The sequence below is a fragment of the Phocoena phocoena genome, chromosome 17 (genome assembly GCF_963924675.1).
Source record: "Phocoena phocoena chromosome 17, mPhoPho1.1, whole genome shotgun sequence".
Classification (NCBI taxonomy): Eukaryota; Metazoa; Chordata; class Mammalia; order Artiodactyla; family Phocoenidae; genus Phocoena; species Phocoena phocoena.
Genome location: NC_089235.1, coordinates 49,875,723 through 49,901,637, shown reverse-complemented (window position 1 = coordinate 49,901,637; position 25,915 = coordinate 49,875,723). Strand labels below are relative to the sequence as shown.

Sequence of the window (25,915 nt, the reverse complement as noted above, 5' to 3'; positions counted from 1 at the left end):
TCTTGAGTGCTTCCTATGAGTCAGGTATTGATTCCAAACTCTCTGTTCCTAGGACTTAGAGCTGGAATCAAAATACAAGTAAGTTTTAAGGGAGATGTGATTTATGAACTGTTAACTAGATTAAAAAAAAAAACTTCAAAAACTTTTCAATATTCTTTTCTCAAGTCCTGCTAGCGTCTCAATGGAAGCAAACATCATAATGGTCTCCTTCCTGCTTTTGAGAGCAGCTGAGATTCTTCTATTGACACAGTTTCTAGGATTGAACTTGAAAAACCAGAAGCAGGGAGTTCCCATTAAGAGTCGTGGCCTTGCAGACTTACCCCTCCTATCTGTCCCACAAGCCAGAATTTTCTGACCTGCAGGGCACAGTGTGGGACTCATCTGTTCTTTTCAGCATTTCCTGGATAGGGACATAATACTGTGGTCGTAGGAGGAAAGAGTGACACAGAGGAGATTTATTTACAACTGAACTGGATGAGGTAATTAGCAAAGCATCTATTTAATCTCTGACTACTAACGGGCAGTATATTGGTATTACAGGACAGGACAGGACATTAATGCTCAGAAGTGTACTAGTAAGTTATGGGAAAAAAAGAATTCCACAATTTTTTCATGGAAAAAGTCAGTAATTTTCAGAGGTCAATAAAGAAACCCCAGAGCAAATACTTTCAGAAACCAAGAGGGGTTCATCCATGCACTCTTGTGTCTCTCCTCCTGGTTGGTTCTATGTAATGGAGGTAGGGGTGTGTGTGTGTGTGTGTGTGTGTGTGTGTGTGTGTGTGTGTGTGTGTGTGTGAACAACCTAGACCTGTGAATCAGTTAAGTGGTGACTTTTGGCCCCCTAACCAAAAATGTCAGCTCACCAGTGCAAGGAATATTATGTGTTTTCTTTACTCCAGTGCCTAGAAAATTGCCTGGCACATAGTAGGCCCTCAATAAAAAGTTGCCAAATGAATGAATGAATGAATGAATGAAAAGCAGAGATACGTTCAACTTGAGCTGTGTTAATCTGTTTGCTTTGTGACTTGGGCAAGTTATTTAATCTCTGGGAACCATTAAAAAATGGAGGATAACCCTGTTACTTCCGTTGTTTATTTGTCAGTGTTTAATGATTCAATATTCAGGACAGAGCTTTGTATGCAGAGGGTGCTGAGTGGAGGTGGACTCCCTTCTCTTGCAGACACTCCCTGACCCTGTAATGAGTTAACATGTTGTTATAGTAGAGAGTTGTGTTAATTGGATGATTCTATGAGAAAGTATTCTAACGGTGACATAAATATGTTGAAATGGACATGTTGCACTGGTTATAACAAAGCATTGTCCATCATTCTAGATTTTTCTAACATAAATCTGTTCCAAGGTATGAAAAAAAAATCTAAATTTATACAATAACTGTAAGTTGATGAAATAAACATGTAATTAACAATTTACTAGCGGTTTGAATATTACAAACAGTGTAATATACCTACTCAATAGGGAGAATTTTATGATTTTGAACAAATTCCATTTTTTATTCCAGGGATTTTATTTACCAGTGCCATGTAAATAAGTTGTTTTTGACCTAAAGTTAATAGTTTATTTGGGAAATTATTTGAATAATAAAACACAGTTCTTTGGCTTAAAATGGTTGGAAGCTGAAAACTCAAATAAACCTATAGCACAGTAAAGGCCATATCAGAGGACTTTACTTAATGGGGTGAAGAAAATATTTCCTGATTTTTTTTTATTACTACAGGGCAGATCTGACACCATTAGTTTTCTTTCCGTCATAAATACAGACGAGGAGAATTTGACAGGCATCACTATAAAATAGGTTATAGATAAGTTCAGGCATCTTTCCTTCCACACAGACCTTTTACACTCCGTTCTGATGGGGCTTCTTGAATAGAATGACCAAGGTTTGATTTTAGGCTTCTAGGTCACGGTTTCACCTTGACAACAGTTCTTTCATTTCCAGCCGTAACATTTGCTAGGATCCCTAAGGTGCTTTCATTTTTGTAAGTGGTGTAAGGAAAAAAAAAAAAAAAATGGAAGGATAGAAAAATAAAGATAAAATGTAATTCACATGCTGCAGGACTATCTCTGTGTCTCTGGCACAAAACTTCAAATCCAATCCGAGAACTGGATGTGTATTAGAAGTCTGCAGATTTAAACCTTGTCCACCATGATCAAACTGGATTTATGAAGCATCATAACTCTCCAGACACCATCCAGCAGCTTATTAATTTAATAGACTCCTGCCCATTCACTGATGTTCCTGCCCTGACAGTCTCTCAAGATAAGGCAAAAGCCTTTTGACAGGACAGAGAGCATATATATTTTCTTCTGTTTTCTCGTGGATGGGGTTGTCGACAACTTGAAATGTGTGGCTCAGCAAATTTGTTTTTTTCCTTCTCTTTTGCTGTGCAGGAAGGATGACAGGGGCGAGCCTCCAGAGAGTTCCAGGGGTCAGGGGGGCCTGTGTTTCCCCTAAGTACTTATTTAGCATTTTGTTTTGCAAAATAACAATGAATTGATTTAAAGGCATACACACGGGACAATTTCACCATGAAAAGAAACAACATTACAATTTAATGCCTAATATAAATTAAGAGGTGTTGGAGAGAAAAGGAAAAACAGCAATAAATGTTCCCATTAAACAGGGTACAGCAGCATTTTCTTTTCTTTTCTATAATCCCATTTGTGGGAATGAGGGGGAGTGCCAAAAAAGATAGCACTCAAGCTGTTGTATATTTAAAGACAAAACAGGAAGAACTTTTCAATGTTCTTATTTTCCCTTTATGATATTCTCATGCTCTACAATGGTGTTTATTTGCAAATGAATTCACAGGTCTCTGAGAGTTATTACACTAGTATATTTGCAAGGTTAACTGTTTCCATCCGTCCTGGTACTCTTCAGTTAAAGACACATCAGTAATCACTAGACCTTGGCTTCTGAAACTTAAGCGTGCACACAGATGACCTGGGATCTAGTTAAAATGCATATTTGAATTCCGTAGGTCTGAATGGGGCCTAAGCTTTAGCGTTTCTAACAAGCCCATGCGGTACTGCTGGTTGGCAGACCACTTTTAAGGAGCACGACATTAGCCAAGCTTTTAAAAAAGGGCAAACTTAGATATGGACAAATGATATCCCAGTGTCATACCAACGTAAAACATAACTTGAATATATAACAAAAAGTTCACAGATTCCCTACCTGGCATATAGTGGGTACCTGACTAATATTTCAATGAATTGAAGAACTCCCAAATTTCATGTAATGGCCTGCTTTTTATAATCTCCCTTCATTTTTACATGTGTGTAAAGATGATTATCTTAATTTCCTTGGAGATAGTTAACTACAATGGTGTATGTAAAGCCAGGGATAAGATGAAAAGTAACATGCCCATTTTCTTATACACATTTTCTCCTCACTTCATTTCACTGATAGAAAGCTATCTTTCTTATCTGTATCTCTAGTCAAAATGCAAAACTATGAAGTGAGACTTCTAAACTGAACTATTGTTTGGCTTAAATGTCCTAAATAGGCCTTTTTATTTTACTTTAGTTTCTGGCTTCCTACACTCACTCTAATCTAGAAACCTCCACTCAAAGCACAGAAAGACAGCAGAGATTATACTTATGATATTTAAGATTTTATATTACCAAACTAGTTCTGATATTGAGAGACTCCAAATTATTATCTAGTTAATTGATAAAGTTTGTATCTTTTGGGGGGAGGAGCACAGGACTATCGTATGTTACGTATTATATCAAGTTAACTACGAAAACTTAAGTTGCTTCGTAGAAGTATTTGATAAATATTCTGAAAATGTTAAGTTTTCATAATAAGCCTCTGAGACTTAACATTTCTTGAAAGAGTGCACTAAGTAAAGGGTACTGAACTGGAGAGCCGTCATTCTTGAAAATCTTCACTGACAACAGAGACCAGACAGTGATGATAAATACTAGATTTCTGAAGGAAAAACCGGCTTAAAGTAATCTATTCTTATTGAATTTCAATGGGCGGTAGATAGAACTACATAACTAGATAGATAGAAAAAGCTTAACTGTTCATACTTAAATGGTGTATTTTGGATCCATTCTTTTGGCTGGGATATTCTTGCTTGAAACACCACGATATACTGTCTTGGTTGACCCCACTGTTGTCTGACAGTCTTCACATACTTAAGAAAGACTAATGAGAATATAACTTTTCTGAAGTACTACTGTATGTCATGGCATATAAGGTGACATTTTAGTTTAAAAATAGCTTTCAAAAATGGGGTTGACTTAAACACCAAGGGAAAATGAAAAGCCTCCAATTTCACGTCTCAGAGCAAAGACTTGAGGTCTGGCTGACTTCCCCCCAGTGAAGAGCAAGAACAGCAGACACAGGGCTTCCCTGGTGGCGCAGTGGTTGAGAGTCTGCCTGCCGATGCAGGGGCCGCGGGTTCGTGCCCCGGTGGTCCGGGAAGATCCCACGTGCTGCGGAGCGGCTGGGCCCGTGAGCCATGGCCGCTGAGCCTGCGCGTCCGGAGCCTGTGCTCTGCAACGGGAGAGGCCACAGCAGTGAGAGGCCCACATACCGCAAAAAAAAAAAAAAGAACAGCAGACACAGTCACTGCTTGATGGGAGAAAGTCAAATGGATCCACAAAGAATTGTGTAGTAATGGTGAGCCAATGTCTTGGCATGGCTACTGTAAAAAGATGTCAAATAAAACCCTAAGGTTTGACAACATCTTTGGCATGTATATAGATTCTAATTTTTCTAAATTCTTTTATACACCTTCATTCTAACGGATGTAGTACAATGTATGCTGTGTTTACATAAGACATTCCAAAGAAATCCTCTTGTATTAGATTCTCCAGCACTAAAAAATCTTGCTAAGACATGGAATACTTTTCTAGATGTGGAGAGAAGAGTATTTTGAGTACTGGATTTTCAAATGATGTTCATACTAGTGATTTTTGAAACTTAAGCAAGTCCCACTAGAGTTTACTATGTTGAATGACGCATCCTAATACCCATTAAAAATAATTCAAAATTCAGTGAGTATATTCTATGTATTGTCTGCGGAGGAGAAGTGAGAAATGGTGTCATTGCATCTGAGGTGTTCACGTCCAACTTGGGACAATGCACAGGCTGGGGTGGAGCTCTCTCCCTGGCATGGGGCACAGAAGGCTTTTCAGAGGCACTTATACATGCTAAGTCTTGAATGATACCTGTTGCCAAGATAAAGATGTCTAGGAGGTTATTAAGCAAAAGAAACATGATGTATAAAGACAGATATGAGCAAGTAAAGAATAGCTGAGGAATTTTAAATAACTGAGTATAGTTTGAGTACAGGGTATCTGTGGAGGATGAGTGAGAAATGAAACTATAAGTAGTAGGATAATTTTTTTAAAATTCCAGATGGGATAAGCTACGGGAAACATAGAAACGAGAAGAAACAAGACTAAAGAATGATGTTTAGTGGCTGGACAGTGATGGAGAAACCTGGCACTGGGTGTGGAAAGGGATGAATCAGATCAAGCCTCGTGGAATAAAAAGCTGTCAACAAGGAGACCTGTGACAGAGTCACTTCAATGGAATCATGAAGGCAGAAACAGCAAAAGAGAAGATGCTGGAATTCAGGAAGTTAAAGGAATGCATGCAAAAACTTTGCAGAAGCTTACCTAAGAAAAGAAGCAGAGAGGGCTTCCTGTTAAATATGATGAATTGATCGCATGCATTTATTTCTACTCCCTTTCAGTAACGTGACGGTAGAGAAGAAAAAAACAATGATAAGGGCAAAGAGATGGGGCAGAGTAGACAATAGAAGTCAACAACATCTTGGAAGCTAGAAAGCTGATGGAATGATAAGATGACACAGCAGAGCACAGAAAGCCGAAATCCAAGTACTTGAAGAGCAGCTGGCCAACAAGCAGCAAGCAGATTTATTCTGCAGAATCCTGGAAAAGATCAGAAAGTAAAGGCACCTGGCACCTTGAAAGGTAGGGTAAGCAGTGGAGCTAAAATTTGCAGGACTGGCCTTCTAAGTAAGAAGCTGTTAGCTATACTTGCTCAGCTATTCCCTACAGAGCTAAGTGACATTCCTTTCCCACTCTGGAGGCTTAGTCTTTGAAGAAATGGAATAGAGGCTTTAGATCCAGAGACACAGGCTCAGCCAAGGGTAGTACTAAAGTTTCACCTGCATTAGAAGATTAAAGGAACATCTACATTCTCAGCAATGAGATAGGACTTTCCCAATGTACCACCTGGTCCAGTTTGCCCACAAAGTCCTCAGATTGCTGGTTACAGGCTCATCCATCTCAGAAATGAGACTGGCGTTCTCTGGAGAAGCTAACCATGCTAAGACAAAAAATTACATACACTGTCATTTGGAGACCTCATTACCATGGCTAGGTTGTCATCCTGTGACCCCACACAAAAGCTACCAGTTGACAAGCTCTGCCTTCTCAGGCTTCTCTCGCATTCACCCCTTAGTGCCCCACTCTTAAATGATGAAGTAGGTATTCATGGATCTCTGGCCACTTGAGGAAAGCTTCAACACTAAATACAGGGAAAAAAACAGGCAGGAGAAAGTAAGAAACAATGCATGGGACACACAACTTCCTAATCATTCTCCACATCCTACTTCAGGGATAAAGGAAAAATATCCATATTAAAAAGAGCAAGAGGGCTTCCCTGGTGGCGCAGTGGTTGAGAGTCCGCCTGCCGATGCAGGGGACACGGGTTCGTGCCCCGGTCTGGGAAGATCCCACATGCCGCGGAGCGGCTGGGCCCGTGAGCCATGGCCGCTGAGCCTGCGCGTCCGGAGCCTGTGCTCTGCAACGGGAGAGGCCACAACAGTGAGAGGCCCGCGTACCGCAAAAAAAAAAAAAAAAAAAAAAAAAAAAGAGCAAGATGTTGAAAAAAAGGAAGTCAGGGAACAAGAAAGACCCCTTGTAAATTATAAACATGAGAGTTAAAATTCAATAGTGAAGGTAAGGTTTAAAGTTTGAGAACATCTCAGAAAGTTCAACCAAGTCAGATTTCCCAATCATGGGAACATTATTAAATCCATACTTTATATTGCTTTTCACAGTAAAGAAAAAGCTGTAACCCATTCATTTATCGATTAATTCTTTCATAAATATTTAATGAGCACCTACTATGTGTCACAGATGGCTTCAAAAATCAGACAGAATTCCTGGCCTTAAAGAACTCTCATTCTAGGGGTGGGAGGATGACACTAAATTGTTAAAATAAATGCTAAAATGCCAGATATGAAGATAAATGAGAGAGGTGTTATCGACTGAATGCTTGTGTCCTCAACTCTAAATTTATATGTAGAAGCTCTAACAACCAATGTGATGGTAATAAGAGGTGAAGCCTTTGGGAGGTAATTAGGTCATAAGGGTGAAGACCTCATGATGGGATTAATGCCCTTACACACACACACACACACACACACACACACACACACACACACACACCACCATATGAAGATACAGCAAGAAGGTGGCCATCTGTAAACCAGGAAGATGGGTCCTCACTAGATACCAAATCTGCCTGCACCTTGTTCTTGAACTTTCCCCCTTTCAGAACTGTGAGAAAGAAGTCTGGTGTTAAGCTACCAGCCTATGGTGTTTTGTTATAGCAGCCTGAATTGACTAACACGGAGGAGAACAAGGAGAGAAACAGAGACAGAGTAGTTAGGCAGACCCTCTGGGATGGCAACATTTGGAGAGCATTTTGAATGAAGCAAGAGAGGGGCCCATGTGGGGGCAGAGCAGGGCACGGTGCAAAGGCCCTGAGGCAGAGGCATTCTTTGTATTTTCAAACAAAAGCAAGGGCCTGTGACACTGGAACAGAATAGTTAGAGAGTCATAGTAAATAACCCACAGAGGTATCCAGGGGCAGATCATGTAGGGCATTTTAGGCCAAGGTAATAACCTTGAAGGCTTAGTTCAGGCGTTGCCAAGCTTTTTCTGTAAACGGTCAAATAGTAAACACTTCAGGCTTTGCAGGCTAGGGGGTCTCTGCCACAACTACTCAACTCTGATGTTGCGGTGTGAAAGCAGCCACAAACAAATTATACAAACAAATCATGGTAGCTATATTCCAATAAAACTTTATTTACAAAAACAGGTGGTGGGTCAGATTTGGTCTCACGGGCCATACTGATCCTTGTAATCAGGCTAACTGCAAAAGGAAACCACTTGTTGGAGGGTTGTATGTGCTTCTACTTTTCCATTTTCTCTGGAAAACAAGAAGCAAGGTCATTATCTAACAGGGGATGGTATATATTTGGGGAGACAGAAGTCTGCCATAATCACTTTGAAGACGGATTCGGAAAAAAGATCTGTATCGCCAGGCTACTTACACTGAGGGATCACATTCACCTCACGGTCAAATGTAATATAAACTGGTCAGCATTGGTTTCTGTTGTAATTTTGTTGTTGTGAGTGGTGGTGATGGCCTCATTGTTGTATTTTGACCATACATTTACATAGCACTCACTGTGGACCAGGCGCCATTCTAAACACTTTATAAATATTACTTCCCCTAGCTTCTGCTGCTTGGATAAAGCCAGGGGAAGGTGGAAAGTTGGATTGATTAGAATGAGGGTATTCAGGCCACTAAAGGCCAGAGAAGGAGAGAAAAGTGAGAGGGTACAAGAGAGTAATTAGAAAGATGGACCCATGGAACCCAAGTCAGGTCCTCTGAAAGTAAGGACGGGAGGTTGGTGGGCAGGGCAATGATGGTGAAGACATAAGGGCACTGGAGGTACATTTGGTGTTGAAAAAATTGTTGGAGTCAGGTAATGAGTGGAGAGAAGCAGAAGATTTACATTATCTTCTAGAAAGACGTAGGTACCAACATTATTTCTTGACAGATAAAGGCTTGTTTTTATTAGTGGATGGACCTGAGCTTTACCTTTGACACAATAATCAATAATCTTAGTAAAATCCCAATGTGAATATGTGTGCCTCAGAACTTTCAGTGGCTCTCCATTACCCCCTTGATGAGGTCTTTAGACCGGGCACTCAACAGAACCCACAACATGGCCCTCAGAAACGTTTGCAGGCTTGCCCCTCCCTAGTCTTATCTGTAAATTCTCTGTTCTAAAGCGTGCCCTGACACTCTCATGAAAACACGGTATGTATCGCAGCCTGTAAACTTTTAGGCACACACTTCAACCTCCTCAAATGCCTTCCCCCATTTCTCAAATTTATATTCAACTTTCAATATCCACCCAAAATTCCACATCTTCTGTCAACTTTGTCTTGACCATGTAAGACAGAACTCAGTGTTATGCAACCTTCATCAATTAAGCTCTTTCAACTAACTCCTTAAGTCAGGGGTGTGTTTCATATTCCTCTGTATCCCTCATGACACCTGGGCCATATCACGTGCAGAGCCTGTGCTCAGTTACTTTTATTTTATTTGGAAAATTATCTTATGAAATACAAAGTGTCAGGACATTTACAGAGATACTAAAGAAAAATATATATCACTAGGATATAATTTAAATTCCATGGATGAGGGACTTCACAGGTAAGGCAAAGGTTTTTGTTCTGTTAGTTTGGGTTGTATAAAAAGAGCAGGAGTGTAGTTAAGACAAAGGGTGATTTTCGTTTGCAAATATTTTTCTTAAATTATATAAGGACAGTAATCAAAGTGAAGAAAACTATAAAGGAGGAATACAGAAAGATTTTCCCAAACCTTACCACCTTTACAGAAATACTTTCATAGTTTCAATGTATTGATTATTTCTTCCCCATGTGTTTTGCTGTACATATACTTTTAAAATACAATTATAATCATACTAGGCACGAAACCTCATACTCTACTTTTCAGTTGGAATTATAATACAATATTTTTTTTTCTATGTAATACACTGTTTTAAAGAAATATTCACAATATCTTACTCTGAAAACATTCACCCTAAAGAGCTGCTCCTCATTTTAGCTGATAAAGATCCTTTTGGGGGTAGCTTTTAAGATTAGCATCGCTTTGAATGACAAGCTAACATCCCTGAATGATAGTGAGTCACCTCTCAGAAGACCCCACTCTTCATTTTTCATTTTTATACTTATGAAACTGATATATTCTTAGCTCTTATCATTTGCCAACATCCTACCTGGATTTTTACCCCTAAGAGACAGAAGCTTCATTCATGCATGGATCCAGGATGGTTTAGAATATTTTTCTCCGACATATAAGAGCTCATCTAATCCACTGAAGTAATTAATAGTATCATCGTGCAGGATTATTTACCAACATTTCATTAAGGAAACTCACAGCGATGTTGATACGAAAACAAATGTATTTTTTTTCCACATCAAATAGCATACATTAATAATAACTCAGGACATAAACTATTCAGTATGACCAGACCCAGACTGAAATAACATCAGTAAATCACTAACATAATTGTAAAAACAGTAAATGCACAGTAAAAAATGGAAATGGCAGAAGGCCCTATATTTGCTGAAGTTGCTCTCACTCTGCAATTTGCAACAGACAGCTCCACTGTAAATAACACATTCACTGGCGGGGTCACTTGTCTCAACCTTAAGAACCCCTCAGAAATGACAATTTGAATCAAAACGATGGTTTTCTAAAGCAGCCATTTAAAGCAATCACTGAGTCCTAGAACAGGCATAATAAATTACTCACCCCCCAAACATCTCTCATTCTTAGAGAACATAACCAGAAAAAGCCTCAGATGTTCATGAAACATACTGGGTTTTCGGCATCGCGTTATCCTGTGGTGCTCTGCAATCAATTACTGTTATACCACCATCATTAATAATTTTCTTAATGAAAATGATTCTGTTGATCTCCGCTGTATTTTAATTATCAGAGTTAAGCATAATTACACTGCAGCTCTGAGCTGGCATGTGGACTCCTTTAGGGCGCAATTTTGTTTTAACACACTGATAATGTAATTTTACATTGTGTCAGTTTGTTTGGTTATTATCCAGTTGTACAATTCCACTGTATTCCTGATAACAGATAATAACCTTAGTACCTCCTATATCCTGAAGTCATTTAAAAAGCAATATCGGAATTCTGCGGCTAGCTAACTTAATCGCCTTATGATTTTATAATTCCTGCTGCTAAATATTTGGTTGAGGCACCCACCCTCTTTTAAGAATACTGTAAAACTAGACAACAGTTATACATGTTCTGTGAACTACAGAATGGTTAAATAAACACTTGAGCACAAGTTTTTCTTTTTAAATTACTTTCTTATTTATATAGCATTACGTCCTTTAAGTAAAGTTAACCATGAACTTGTAGGCTAGTTGGGAAAACTGACTGCCATGTTAGACAAGGCTGTTTCAACATTCTAGGAACATGCAACAGATCCTCTATTTTAAGGTGGAAAATAGTCCAGACTTTTGCAAGGTCCTTCTAATGAAAGATCTTTGTTTTAAACAGTTGATCTATTTAGTCAGTGTGCAGAAGTTGCTCATCCAAGTTAGGTTATACTAGAACTACAGTCATTATTTCAACAGTACCTGGTATAGGACCTTGAACGTAGTACACAGTCAGGGCTTAACTGAATTAATTGCATGATTACATTTGTCCAAACAAGCAAAATCAGAACTTTGAAGATGGTCAGAGAATGATTTGGAGATTAGTTTTCTACATGACTTTAAATTGCTGTGGCCTTCGAAGCAACAGGGAAATTAGCATAAGGTACTGCTGTCACTGCTCTTTTAGTTCTGGAAAATTTTTTCTTAAAAACCAAACCACAGAGCAAGGAAAAACAAGTTTCATTGATAAATATGTACATAAATTTGTGAAGAAGACCAATAACCTACAATCTAGGCCTAGCAAACGGTTATCATCAAAACTCTAAATTGTATAATTGGGAATCAAGGTCAACGCGCTTAAGATTGAATGTCAATTTCATCACGTATGAGCTACATATCCTTGAACTATTTACGTACCTAAACCTGAGTTTACTCATCTGTAGAGTGGCAATAATTCTGCTTACATCATAATTTTCTTGTAGCGGTAAACCAGAAAACGTATGTAAAGTGTTTAAAACCATGCCTGGCATAGAATATGTGCTTGATAAATGGTAACTGTTATTGCTAGTTTTACTATTATCATCATTATTATCTGTATACTAGCTTTTTACATGACTTTCATTAAAAATATCAGGTGCCCAAGGGAAAAAATATCTTTAGGCAAAGGCTTTTCTGGCCTCTGATTCTATAATGCAGTTCTCTGCAGATACTGTGGGTTCACAGGGACCAAATGGGATGTATGGAATTCTTGGCTCTAAAGCTGGTATCTGATGACCAGGTTTTCTCACACACTTGCTTGATACCAACATGGAGGCCTGGGTTCACTTCCTCTAAATCTGTCCTGACATAAAACCAAAAGGGCAAACTGGACTGACTATAAGATCGTCAGCAATATAATATTTATAATAACATATGCAGGTATGTGTACGGGTGCATCTTCACAAAGATCCTGTGAGATGGCCACTGCTATTTCATTGTTACAGTCGAAAAAATCAGGATTTAAAGAGGAAAGGTGGTTTGCCCAAGGTTCCATCTAAGCAACAGTTTTTTACAATGATATTGTGCTTTTATATAAAAAGAAATCTTCCATGGTTAAGGTGAGATTGAGGGTTAGCTGATACTTTTTCACTCCTTTGATTGACAATGTTTATTCCCTTCATCCAGATACCTAGAGAATGTAGCTGCTCTGAAATCACACTCCACGAAAACCCAAATAATTCAATTTTTCCTCATTTGCAGTGAACTGAGTGAACAAACTCACATGCAAGATGCTAAAGGTTTAATTTCGAACGTTCAAATTTCGAACGTTCAAAAACGTGAAACTCGAAGCAACTTATTTACTTTTCACAAATGAGAAAGGGCACCATACTGTGCAAATGCTATAAAAAGATACGGAGGTACAGAGAAAAGAGAAGAAGTTAATTTCCAATGCTCGACAGGCATTCATGGATTTTAGGAGTAAGTGGGCAGGCCTCTGCTCATCTTCCCCTTCAGCAGCCTCCCTTTAACTTCAGCATGGTGCTTTTTAGTATTTTTCCATTGGAGATAAGTAAATTAGAATTATCTGGAGTCTGCTGAGAATAATGGCAGAAACCAGACAACCCAACAAGTCTGGTCCATCAGTGTCTGGATGAGCTAATTACTTTCTGGAATGACAGGGGGTAGTTGAGGCAGGGAAAAAAAGGTACATCAGATTATAATATTAATGCTAAATACTATACTTTTTTTTTTTTACTTTGATAAAACAGGATGATGGCAGCCTGTCAAATAGCACTAAGTGATGTAATTTGATAATAATTATTTGATGGACACCCTGGAAATGAAAATTTTATAATTATATTTAATTTTACTGCTAGCCCACATTTAAAGTACTTCAAAAAGTAAGCATGTTTCTTAAATGGTAATAGTTACATGCCATAAGAAAATATTATAACAAATTTCACAGTTAAGGTATTTAAAAATGCTACATATACGTATTTTACATTCTATTTGTAAATAGGTACTAATATAGTTTCAGATAGCCAGGCCCAATAAAGGTGATTTTTGGCATAGAATTCGTAAGTAGTTTAGGTTCTTAGCTAGAAAACAAAATAAGGCAATGCAATTTTGGCATTTGGAATTTACTTTTCATCTTCAGGGAGAGCTTTTTAGACATTAGGAGTAATGTGTTGCATCTGGGTACATGGATGTTAGCCCATCAAGCAACCATTCTTTTCTGTCTGGAAGTAGCACTTTGGTTTCACTTGGGGAACTACTTCTCCTTTGTCTCAGTGGTTTATGTGGGGTTAGGTCTACAGATGATTGTAGTTTGTAAGGAAGAGTCATAGTGATTAATTGGTTCAAGCATTGGTATGTGATGTACCCCAAGTAAAACTCAGAAAAGCTCTCTTTTCACTGGGATTGCTGTGCTTGTAGAATAAGTTTGGAGTTTCCCACCACTTGACAAGAACATTTCTGAGGATAAAACACACAAAGAAAGAAGAGGCAGAAGATAGAGACCGTCTGGGGACAAAGTGTAAACTGATCCTGAAGTTTAGAAGATCCCTGGATTCTCAGTTATATGAGCAGATGAACTCCCCTACCCCCAATACGCTCACACACACACACACACACACACGCACACACACTTACACTTTGATTATGTTTTGTATAAGCCAATTTCATTTGGATTTCTATCATTTGAAAACAAAACAGCCCCAACTGATAAATAACATACACATTATGAAGATGTCTTGCACATTACAGACGTTCAAGTCAATACGTACCTATTAAATCTAAATCACCAAACCCTTCCAACTACAAAACTCTTTTGCTTTGAGAAGGCTTATCATACCCATAGCCTGTGAAGACAGAAGGCTTCAGAGCTCATGTGGTCCTGGTAGGAGTGATTCCTGGGGTCCTATTTTCCGTGATGAGAACAATCCCTAGTATAGTCCTAGAATATCGAGGTATTCACAGAACTTTGAGTGAACTATTCCCTTTCTCCAAAGGCAACCTGAATTCTAGGAATTAGCACCAGGCCTCTGAAGCCCATCTAGGAGATCAGAGTAGAGTCTACAGCAGGGTTTTCCCAAGTGTGTTAACCAGAGAACTAATTCCAGTGCTCCAATGGATGTCCACTGGTTGGAGAAAAAAATATATGCATATCTTATAGTCAAACGAGTTACACAGGTTTTTATTTTGTTTTGTTTTACTACAGGACTTCTCAGAGCATTCATACCAGAAGGCCTTGTGAGTTTTCAAGAGGGGCCAAGATAGGCAATATTTGGTCCTGGGACTTTTCCTTTAATCTTAGGGTTATGTGAAGTGTACTTTGGTAAGTGCCGTATTATAATAATACTCTGTGATTTCTGCACAGAAATGCTTGAGTAGTTTAAGAGAATTTATTCATCATGTAATAGTATCAAGGGGAAAGGTAGAGTCACACAGTACAGAGAGTATAGGATTTGGAATTATCAAAACCTGGATTTAAATTTGGCTTCTCTGTTAGCTCTCCTGGACCAGGAACAACCATACTACTGCTCTAAGTCACACACAATGTAGGTTGTGTAAATTAAGAAACACACTACTTATCTCATCTAGCTGCCTGAAAGCTTAATGCAGGGAGAACGTATTCTAATATGTACAACTCAGGCCCTTAATTAGACAGATGTGTGTTTGCATCCCACTTTAAACACTTAGTAGTTGAAACACTTTGCTGTACAGCAGAAATTAACACAACATTGTAAATCAACATTATACCTCAATTAAAAAGAAAAACACTTAGTAGCTATGTGACCATGACAAATCACTTAATCTATCTATGCCTCAATTTCATTTTTTATAAAATTGGGTAGGATGTTAATTACCTACTAGGAGGTATTAACTGATGATTAAATGAAATTACGCATATACAGTAGTTACTGCAGTCCTTGTTATTTGAATTGCAATGCCATCTGTTCTTGTAAGTTGAACAATATCGAGTTACCTTTTGTAGGTTAAAAACTACTGAATATTAGGAATTCATATTGGTCATCATCACAGTATGTGATGTGTCTATTATAGTTTCTAGCAACCATTCATCATTTGTTTATCTGGTCAACCAATCATTATTTACTCTGTGCTCTTTTTGTACAGGCAGCATGCCAGACCAAGGATAAAGAGATGACTGAGACATAATCCTTGCCCTCAGTAAATACAGAGTAGATTGGAAAGGCAGGCAATAATACCTAACTTTTTACTACTCTTTTTTTGAAACATAAAATGATAACCATAAAACGAGGTTAAAAGAGCAATGAGAGAAGTGCATAGAATTTGGTATGGGAGTACCAAGGAGAGGATTCAGGGGTGCTTAATAAAGGGTGGCTGTTATTATCCATGTACAAAGCTAGCACACAGTTGGGCTCAATCCATGCTTCATGAGTTAATTAATAAGCTTCTACAAATTACTCCAAAATGTTTATTGCCAAGAGGCTTAAGGTGTATCTAACCATAATGCAAACACGTAAACACGTTCAAACTAACGTACCCCATTGAACATAGAATTACAATTTTGTTGTAGTGTTTTTCCTCATGTAACAATATAATAATCGTCTCTTCTAAAACAATGCCCGATTTAAACATGTAATGGATTTGGATTATGATAGAATAGCTATCCTCTTGGTTCCTCCATATTACATTGCCATCATAGAGATAAGATATTGTACAACAAAAATTGAGTCCCAGTCATTGATCCTATACTCCAAGCCATCTTTTGCAGTGTTTGCGTTCTGAACGTGGACACTGGTGAGCTGGTTCACTATAATATCGCTTCCCATTTTGATAGAACATAGTGACATATCCTGGGAAAATCTTACTTGCCTTCTAGTTAAAAGCTCCCACCAGCATACCACAGGTATTTGGTGTTTGAAAATAAGTGGGTATGAGACCAGCAGTTACAGAAGGAAAAGCAATATAATCAGATCCTGGTGTGCAGATTGTCTTTTTAGCTTGCAAATTCCCTCTTTCTGGTGTTTCAACTTTCAAAGGCTTATGGTAGTTTAAAGGCAATCCTCTTATAAGTGTACAAATTGTAATGATTATAGGAACAAGTTGTAATTGTTTCTAGCAAGTTTTTAAGAGTCTTTGATGTTATGATTAGTGTTTTATATGTTAATATATTGATAGGGGTGCTTATTTGCTTGTTCCCTTGTATGCTTTTATGGTTTCTGGGTTCAATGTGCAAATACATCTTTGATCTCAGTAGGTCTATTTGGTTAAAAAGGAAAGCGAAAAGAAATTAAACATGAGAAGCACAAAGTTTTGCAGTATTTACGAAGGAGTGAGATTAGGGATTTCACTGTAAAAGTACAGAGCTTGGGCCCAGAACTTGAATATGGAGAAAAGTGCGGCACACCACACCACACACGTGGAGGGGCCTGAGTTTGGGGGAGTCGGTCCCATGTTGTGTGTCCCGGAGCAGCGGTTCCTTTGCAGCCAGGGTGTAGCTGTTTGACGCAGTCTAGGTTGATGCCACACTGAGCAAATCAAAGGCAATGCTCTGCAAGCCATCACTTCCTCTCTAGCATTTGCCCCCTGCCCTTCAGAAATCACCATGGGGAGGAATTCTCAGTCTTTGCAATGGCTTCCTTTTCAGCTATCCCCTCATCGTGTGTGATTTCAGGAAACTGGCTGGAATGCAGTGCCTTCTAGAACTCGCACCTTGACACCCTGACACGGACTGCCAAATTTCAAAAGGAATTTACTTTTTGATGGATGATGCCTGAGAGAGGAATCCGAGATTTCATCAAACCCGCTCTGAATAAAAGTAACAGCGAGGAAGTCAAGTACTAGTCAAGGCACTCCAATCCACGGTTAGGCAAATGTGTGTGACGCTAAGTAATTAATGGTCTAACACATTTTGTTTTATGCTGTACAGGAAAAGAACAAAAAACAAAAAACCCAGTACGCTTGCTGAAACTACAGGTTAGGGAGATTCATAAGGGCAAAAGGAAGAGAGAGGACCCCATTTTACTTTGTACTCCCCTTTCAGCTCATTTGGTTCTACTTTGCAACACTCAGGTTTCAAGACATCCAAAGCGAGAGGGAAATGATCTTGCGCTTACCTTTGCTGTACACAATGCAGTTGTTTTTGTTGTCTTCCACTCCTTGCCAAGTCACATCCAGGAGCCACTTGGGACCAGCAGTTAGCACCATGGGGACCTGAGCCTTTGTCTTCTGTAGAAAGAATGATAACAAACGGATGCCATTTGCTTTCGTTGATTAAAAAGTTGAATAATAATTGTACTAATCATTTTATTTTTCCAAATAACTAAATCTCCTAAACCATAATCCAAGTCCTTATTCCCCCGTCTCATGATATCTTTTTAAGACGACAGAAGCTGTAAAGCTTGACTGCTCTCACTAATCTGAAGGGTAGAATTATTATCAAGAATATTTTTTTTTTCTAAATGATACTGGATCAGATCTCCAAGATTAGACAGATCTCTTGCAGCTCTGAATTATAAAAAGAATGCAGATGACTTTCATTGCAAAGAGCAGAGTGTTTAGAAGTGAACTTTAGACACATTGTACTTTACTATCAACAGGATCTCACTATTTCCTGAAACAGACAGGAAAGAATTTAAAGAATCAGGATCCATTTCAAAGCTCTATCCTGAGCAACATTGATATTGGAGTAGAAATTTATTCTGAATGAATAATGAAATCTACCAACACCCTTTTCTAAGTATGGATATGTAGTCCCATTGAAACTGAAATAATATTAATGCTAATGACTCACCACACACTGTCTCTGAAAAGACTATGAAAGAGGAATTGGGAATAAATTCAGATGCAGAGCAACTAAAGCATGACATTCCTTGCTCTGAAAAGCATAGAAGCAGGGAGACAAGTGCTCTAGTTCTAACAAAATATTTTCAGTGTACATTTTAAATACAAGGCTCAGAAGGGTCATCATTTTAGGCCGTTTGCAACCCAAATTATTTGTCTTTAACTATGTTAAACATGGCAGGAAATAAACCAGGGAGGAAATAAGTAAGCCTTAGCAAGACTGCTGTTTCCCGATGAGTCAGAGTGAATTGGCATTCAGATGTTTATCATTCACCAGCCCAGGTTCTGTGTATCAACTATCATGAAACCACAACACAGAGTACAATACAAGGGTCTCAAGGTAATTTCTGAACTGGATTTTCACCTAGATATGATCCTACCGGGGAGATCTCAGCCCGCTATAGGACTTTCCCACATGTTACCTGCTATCACAAATTTCCCAAATTGGCATTAGTAAGTATCCACTTGAGGAGTTCTATGTAATCTAGCCATTTCAAATCTCTCAGGAATCCGGAAACCTCGTTTCACTGGCCAAATGACGACACTGATAGTGCATGAGACACAGATCTTCTATTGATACTGCAAAGCCATATTAAAAGCTATGCATAAAATCAGTGCTAACCCATTATTTTATTTTTTTTTTTTTTGCGGTACGCGGGCCTCTCACTGTCGTGGCCTCTCCCGTTGCGGAGCACAGGCTCCGGACGCGCAGGCTCAGCCTCCATGGCTCACGGGCCCAGCCGCTCCGCGGCATGCGAGATCTTCCCGGACCGGGGCACGAACCCGTGTCCCCTGCATCGGCAGGCGGACTCTCAACCACTGCGCCACCAGGGAAACCCCTAACCCATTTTTGATGTATCAATTATATTGTAAGAGGTAAAAACTACCATAAAATATACTACTTAATGGAAAAAATCAACCATGACGGACAAATTAAAAATAAGTCTAAAAAAATACTTCAAATATTAAAACAGAGGAGGCGGTAAACCAGATCAACCATAAGAAATACTAGCATACTGATTTTTCATATTCATACTTTAATTCATTTTAAAGTCTTCAATTTTTCAACTATGTATCTTAATATTTGGAAAGTAAAAGCATGAAAAACAGTTATCTGAAAGCCCTGGGGGAAGAAAGTAATTTTATATTATAATTTTTTAAAACAATCTAGACAAAGTGTTATCAAGTTATCCCTCTAGTTATTAGTCTAAGTCAGGGGTCCCCAGTCCCCGGGCTGCAGATAGGTACCACCTGCTGCCTGTTAGGAACCTGTCACACAGCGGGAGGTGAGTGGTGGGCTAGTGAGCGAAGCTTCATCTGCCACTCCCCCTCACTTGCATTACCGCCTGAACCATTCCCATCCCCGCCACCCCGGGGAAAAACTGTCTTCCACGAAACTGGTACTTGGTGCCAGAAAGGTTGGGGACCGCTGGGCTAAGTGACGATTTTGTTTTTCCATTTTCAAAATAGAATTTGAGAACAAGTAAACTTCTTCAATCCGAAGTGATAGTGGCCCATATCCAATTAAATCATAGGTCTTAATTATGCATATTTCAGCTCCTTTTACTACTAGAGAAGCAGGTAAGGCCACAGATCAGTGTCAGCAGGTCTCCAAGCAAGCAGAACTAGTCACGGGAGAGACTCCACCGTTTCGATAAACCTGCGCATGGGGGATTTAGTGGTGTTATTTGTAACATCTGGTCTCCTCTGATCTTAAATAACAGACTTTAACAACAGGCATCTGGCTCATTCCTACTGTATTCTCTTATTTCATGAGAAAGACATGCATCTTAAATTATTTCATCTTTATACCCAAAGTTCTTAAAGCCACATGAATTTCTACACAGTAAAGCAGCTTTTACAATTTTCCATAGATAATATGAAAAATAAACATTGATCACAAATTCTTTAGGGAATCTTTACTGTAAAGTAAATCAATTGGTTTGCCAGTACCACAGTCTTCCATTAATTTTACAAAGGAACCTGCTGATCCAGTCTTGTGCTGGGTGCTAGGAATAGGAAGGGGTCTTTTTCGGTGAAGGATACAGATACATTAAAAAAAAAAGTTTACTATAAGGCAAACAGTAGCAGGTAGGGAGTGCAAAGTCAAGTGTAAATTGTTTTGGGGTCAATGAAGGGCGAGAAACTCCTGTCCTGTGGCTTCTGGGACGGTATCATATCATGTAGGAAGTGACTTTCAGGCAAGATCTCGAAGGAGAGACAGGAAGCATTTGCAATTGCTAGTAATGGCCTGGGCGAAGTCTGAGCAGTGTGTAAGAGTGGTATGTACAGGAAATAGTGACTAGTTCTGGGATCCTTTGGTTTCAGTTCTTATATAAAGTCTTTAGAGCTGTTCTTCATATACAGAAAGCACCAGATAACAGTTACCTGTCATCACTGGAATCATCATTGATACTATTATTATCACCACCTATAAGTGGAAGGGCCATAACAGCATATGTGTGTAGAAAAGCAGGTTAGAATCAGATCCTGAAGGACCTTTTCATACCAAGCAAAACCTTTCTGTGCTTAAACCTCTAAGCAGAAGGAAGACAGTATTTTTTTAATCAGGAAGAATAAGGTCGCTACTATTGCTGCTACTTGTGCAAAATCCCTTACTTATTTATTCCTCATATATATTTTCAGACAAAGATATTGCAACTCAAAGATTAAATAATTTCTTTTAGGTCAAATAGCTGGCAGAAGACAGAGCCCATATTTACATTTAGCTCTGTTTCCAAACACTACCGCTCCTAGGGTGACCAACCGTCTGGGTTTTCCTGAGACTGAAGGGCTTCCCAGGATGCTGGATTTCAGAGCTAAAACTGGAAAATCTTGGGCAAACTCAGATGACTTGTCCACCTCTGCACCTCCTACTATAAAACAGTATTTGTGGTTTACATCTATTGAATACTTGCAAAAAGTTGGGTGTTAAGTACTTCTCCTGAATTATCGTTTTTGATTTTTACAAGTCCAGGAGTTAGGCATTAACATTTTCTCCATTTTGTACATAAGCAAATTAAGATTTAGAGGATTTGACTTTGTGGCACAAATAAAACTAGTTATTTAATATCTTTCCTTAATGGTAAGTTAGGCATTATACCTTTTAAAACTTTGGCAAACATTTATTATGCCTGGGCCCCGGTAGAATCTGACTTTTCAAGAAACAGAATCGAAAGGAAAACAATTTCTTTGACTCCAAATCAATAAGGCAAAAGCAAAAATGTAGCAAAGACTCGGTGAAAGCTATACCCAAGCTGTAAAGTAGATAAAAAAAATCTCAAGGGACCAGTTATTACAGTTTTGAGGAGGTAAGTCAATTTCTTTCTGAAGAAGTCAACTTTTGTAGAGATTGACTGCCTTCAAAGAAGATTACCAAGTGTGAGAAGGAAGGAGTTAGCCAGGATTATATGAAATCTACACTCCAGCAAAATCCATGAATAGAAAATAACAATAATATCCACTTTGATCATTAGGTTTACTTTCCCATGTCTCTCTCCATCATAAGGATTCATACGAGTCTAGAATGTTAAGAGCCAGAAGCAACTTTAAGGTTCAGTGAGTTTAATTCACTAATTTGACAAAGGAAGAAAGTAAGGCCAAAATGTTTATCTAGCATCCTGCAGAGGAACATACAGTTGGTACAACATGTTGGGAAAAGAGAATGGATGTAAAAGGTATGGTAGGCAGAAAAATGGTCCCCCCAAAATATCCACACCGTAACCCCTTGGAATCTGTGACTATGTTATTTTACTTGGTAAAAGGGGATTTGAAGAACATGCTTAAGGTTTAGGGCTACGACATGGTGAGAGGAGCCTAGATTATCCACATGGGCCCAATCTAAGCACGAGTTCCTAAAAGTAGAAGGGAAAGGCAAAACAGTAGGGCAAAGAAATTTGACGTGAAATGGATTCCACCTGCCTTTGCTGCCGTTGAAGATGGCACACTGCAGCCATGAAGTGAGTGTGCTGGGCTCTAGAAACTGGGAAGTGTAACTCAGTTACAGGAAGTGAGGAAAACAGGGATTTCAGTTCTGCAACCTCAAGGAACTAAATTCTGCCAATAACTTGAATAAACAGGAAATAGATTCTCCCCTACCTCCTCTAGAAAGGAATCCTCTAGCAGGAATCCTGCTGACAAATTGATTTTAGTCTGGTGATACCCATACTAGACTTCTGATGTATAGAGCTTTAATATAATACATTTGTGTTGTTTTAAGCCACCAAGTTTTTGGCCATGTGTTTTGGTGGCAATAGAAAACTAATACAAAAAACATTCAGATTTACTGACTTACAGTTTAAAAAATGACTTAATTTCCTTATCAAATGTGCTCAGAAGTGAAACAACTTTCCCTTATTGGAATAACACCAAATATACATTGTTATTCCACAATCATCAGATATACTTAATGTTCTTGCCTTAAAGTATGAGAAAATACACAGCGGTGACTAACAATTCCTGCCTCTATAACTGGGTATTTAAAACATTTTATGATTCACTATTAACCTCACAGTTGAAGTGTGGCAGAAAGGACATTACTGACTCCTTGGAGCCGGATGATCTGGGCTGGAATCCCGATATGTGCTACTGGCAGGCTCTGAGACTGGAAAATCACTTAAACTTGAGGATTCTGAACTTCGGGATACACATCTGTAAAATGGGGATAATGATTTCTACCTCAAGGCTGTCTTATGAAGCGACCAGCACGGTGTTTCGTACACCACAGATGCACTTCAAACTTTTGCTGAATACCTACATGAATAAATGAATTAAAACTGTGCAAAGAGCATTTCTGGAATCCCTATTTCTCAGGCACTGGTAATGTTTGTAGGGATTAGAAGTCAAGGCAAAAACTCTTTATGACCCAGTTTAAAGATGGTGGTAGTCATTAATGCTATTGATCAATTATTTCCAACTCTCCACTTTCCTGGTCTCTTTCAAAGTTAGGTATGGGAATATGACATCACTTCACCGATGAGATTGAATAAGAAGTAACTCGCGTCACTTTTACACAGAAGCTATAAGACCAATGGACTCACCATCTTTCCTTGTGTTTGCTGAATTGACTGTCAAGCATGGGAAGGAGGAAGACCTACTAACTACAGTGGCCATGTAGCATGAGAAAGAAAGAGACTGTTTTAATGTAAAAAACTGTTACAATATTAGAGTTGCTTACAACCTCAGCAAAACCTAGCTCATCCTCACTTATACAAAGGTTTTCTTTGTTTTCGTTGGTCTGTTTGTTTGTTTTTCTGTATTGAAATAGCCCATGGGTTTTTACAGGTTAAAGTTTGTACTTTATATCTAGGCAGTCTCGTTCAGTCATAAATCAATTCAAGGTATATAACAGGAGCCTGAATTTCAGTTAAGTTGGAATGTTTTAAAAAGAAATAGTGTGCGCTTTTGAGGCTCCCCATTGTAAGTTCAAAAAAATCTGCACTCCTGGACACTGTTTGAACCCAGAGTTTCACGCTTAGTCTACAACCAGACAAACTTGACAAGGACAAAATGGGTCAAAAGTGTCATTTCTTAGGAATAATTAGAATCATCTAATGTGGATAAAAGAGGTCAAACTAGCATCCACTTCTCACTAACCTCTGGAGTTACTGGAGCGACAAAGGAGGGAGCCTTCAGTAAATGTTTACACTCAAGCCAAAAGGTTACCGGGGCTAAAAGCAGGCAGCCCAAAGGCAAAGAATAGAGGGTAGTTCCAACCCAAGGGGCTGGTGACATAATGCTGTCTTAGGGATTCCAAATCTTGCTGGAAATATTTGTTGAACATTTCCAAACTGAAGCTTACTTACAAAGAGCTAGAAGTCTTAGGAAAATCTGACCTATGAAAGAGCCTGACATTACAGTCTTTAAAAGAAACAAAAAAACACCCAGAAGTGGCACTTGATGGAAACATTGGCCTCCACTGACTTTAGTTTGGAAACATAACAAAATTTCATGAGAGAATCTCAAGCCAGTGCCATGAGACATACTTTGACACTGCTGAAAATTCTCCTGGTGTGTTGCTTCCATAACTTGGTAATAGGTGAAACGGGTTGGGCCTGTTTGACAAAATTCATAGCTGTTTTAACAATTCATAGCTGTTTCTGTTCTCTCAGCTATAAAAACGTATTTGATATTAGGCATCGAAGAATTTCCAAATTACTGTAGACATTAGATTAATATAATTAGTACCAGAAAAACACACATATATATATATCACTGGCCCTTAGCAATGAGATGCCACCACCACTGCCAATCTCTCCCAGCTGAATTATTCTCTACATCTAAATGGAAAAAAAAAAATGATACTGTATGTGATTTGACCTTGTACTACCACAGGGAAAAGTTTACACAGTAAAAGTTTCAGTTAATGTATCCAAGCAGTTCTCCACACTGGAATTAAATTCAAATTCAATCTGACAATCGTGAAAACATTGTATCCTTGTCCTTTTAACTGTGTGAAGTCTCTAGTGGCAGTGAGCTTGAATTTAAAAATTCCCTTCACCAACAGCCTGTTCTATGGAGGCATAATAACTTATTATTTTGGACTACCTGGAGTGGGGAGAAATGTTAAGTGATAATTTAAGGCTCTCCATAATTGTATTTTCAGTAATTCTGGGCATGGCATATAGCCTCAACATTACTGATGTGTGTGTGTGTGTGTGTGTGTGTTGTAGAAACAGATTTAAACAAGTAACTTTAAGAATTTTCAAACTCATACCAAGCATCTTATCTACAGTTACTGTTTAAGAAACAACAGAACAACTTAGTAAAAGATTATCTAACTTGCATTGCTTGAAAAAATGCTAGACACATTTTCAAACTCAAGCTCAAAGAAATTAAGAATACCTTCAATTAGAAAATATATGGAAAGTCTAAATGGGAAGGACATCAGTTCTGTGCTATTATAAGAACCACTACACTATACCATTAGGCACAGAACAGATTTATGAATGGAAATCCTAGGAAGGTTTCATTAGAATAGTGTTTTTCTTGAGCACAGTTCTACAAAATACCATTTGAGGACAGCACAAGAGTGAAATTCCAGAGAACTTCAGCTAACAAATGTCTTCAAGTTCACTGTGGTATGTGGGATCTCAAACACGATAAGAGACTTTTCAAAAAACAAAATGAGTGTGAAATAAAATGATAGAATTCTTGGCTACTATATCCACACTCCTTATGTCAAAGCCAGTTTTATCTCTATGAACCAAAAATTTAAATAATCATTATCTCTGAGGTATATCTGCTTTTAGTTCTCAAAATGGTTGAAACACGTTATCTTAACATGAGTCACTGCTTAAATGTAGAAATCTTAGTATAAGAAATAATGATCTTTTAGGAGAGGGAACACAAATAGTTCCACATATACAGGTCATTAAAACAACCTCTTAACTTCCAAATAAAAAATTCATTTCATGATATTTAGAATAATATAAAATCATTATTTAAGAGTACTCATACTAAAGATATAGATATTTCATTTTTCAAATGGGAAAAAATCTTTAAATGAGTAATAAACATCTCAGTTATCCAGATATTTATTATACTTTCATTTTCAAAAAAAGAATAGACTCATTTCTCTTTCCCTTTT

At 38.4% G+C, this 25,915-nt stretch overlaps 1 protein-coding gene across 2 annotated transcripts in view; it reads right to left on the bottom strand.

The window, feature by feature from the left end:
- Window positions 1-25,915, bottom strand: part of ZFPM2 (zinc finger protein, FOG family member 2) — a 359,953-nt gene that overhangs the window by 139,157 nt on the left and 194,881 nt on the right. The window contains exons 1-2 of one of the 2 annotated variants that reach the window (XM_065895215.1): window positions 21,875-21,892; window positions 17,601-17,709 (exon numbers count right to left, since the gene is read on the bottom strand). In XM_065895215.1, the coding sequence (XP_065751287.1) occupies window positions 17,601-17,691 (91 nt within the window). In that variant the 5' untranslated portion in view covers window positions 17,692-17,709; window positions 21,875-21,892. Of the gene's footprint in view, window positions 1-17,600; window positions 17,713-21,874; window positions 21,893-25,915 lie in introns of those variants that run through there. The other variant, XM_065895214.1, reaches the window with a different exon arrangement.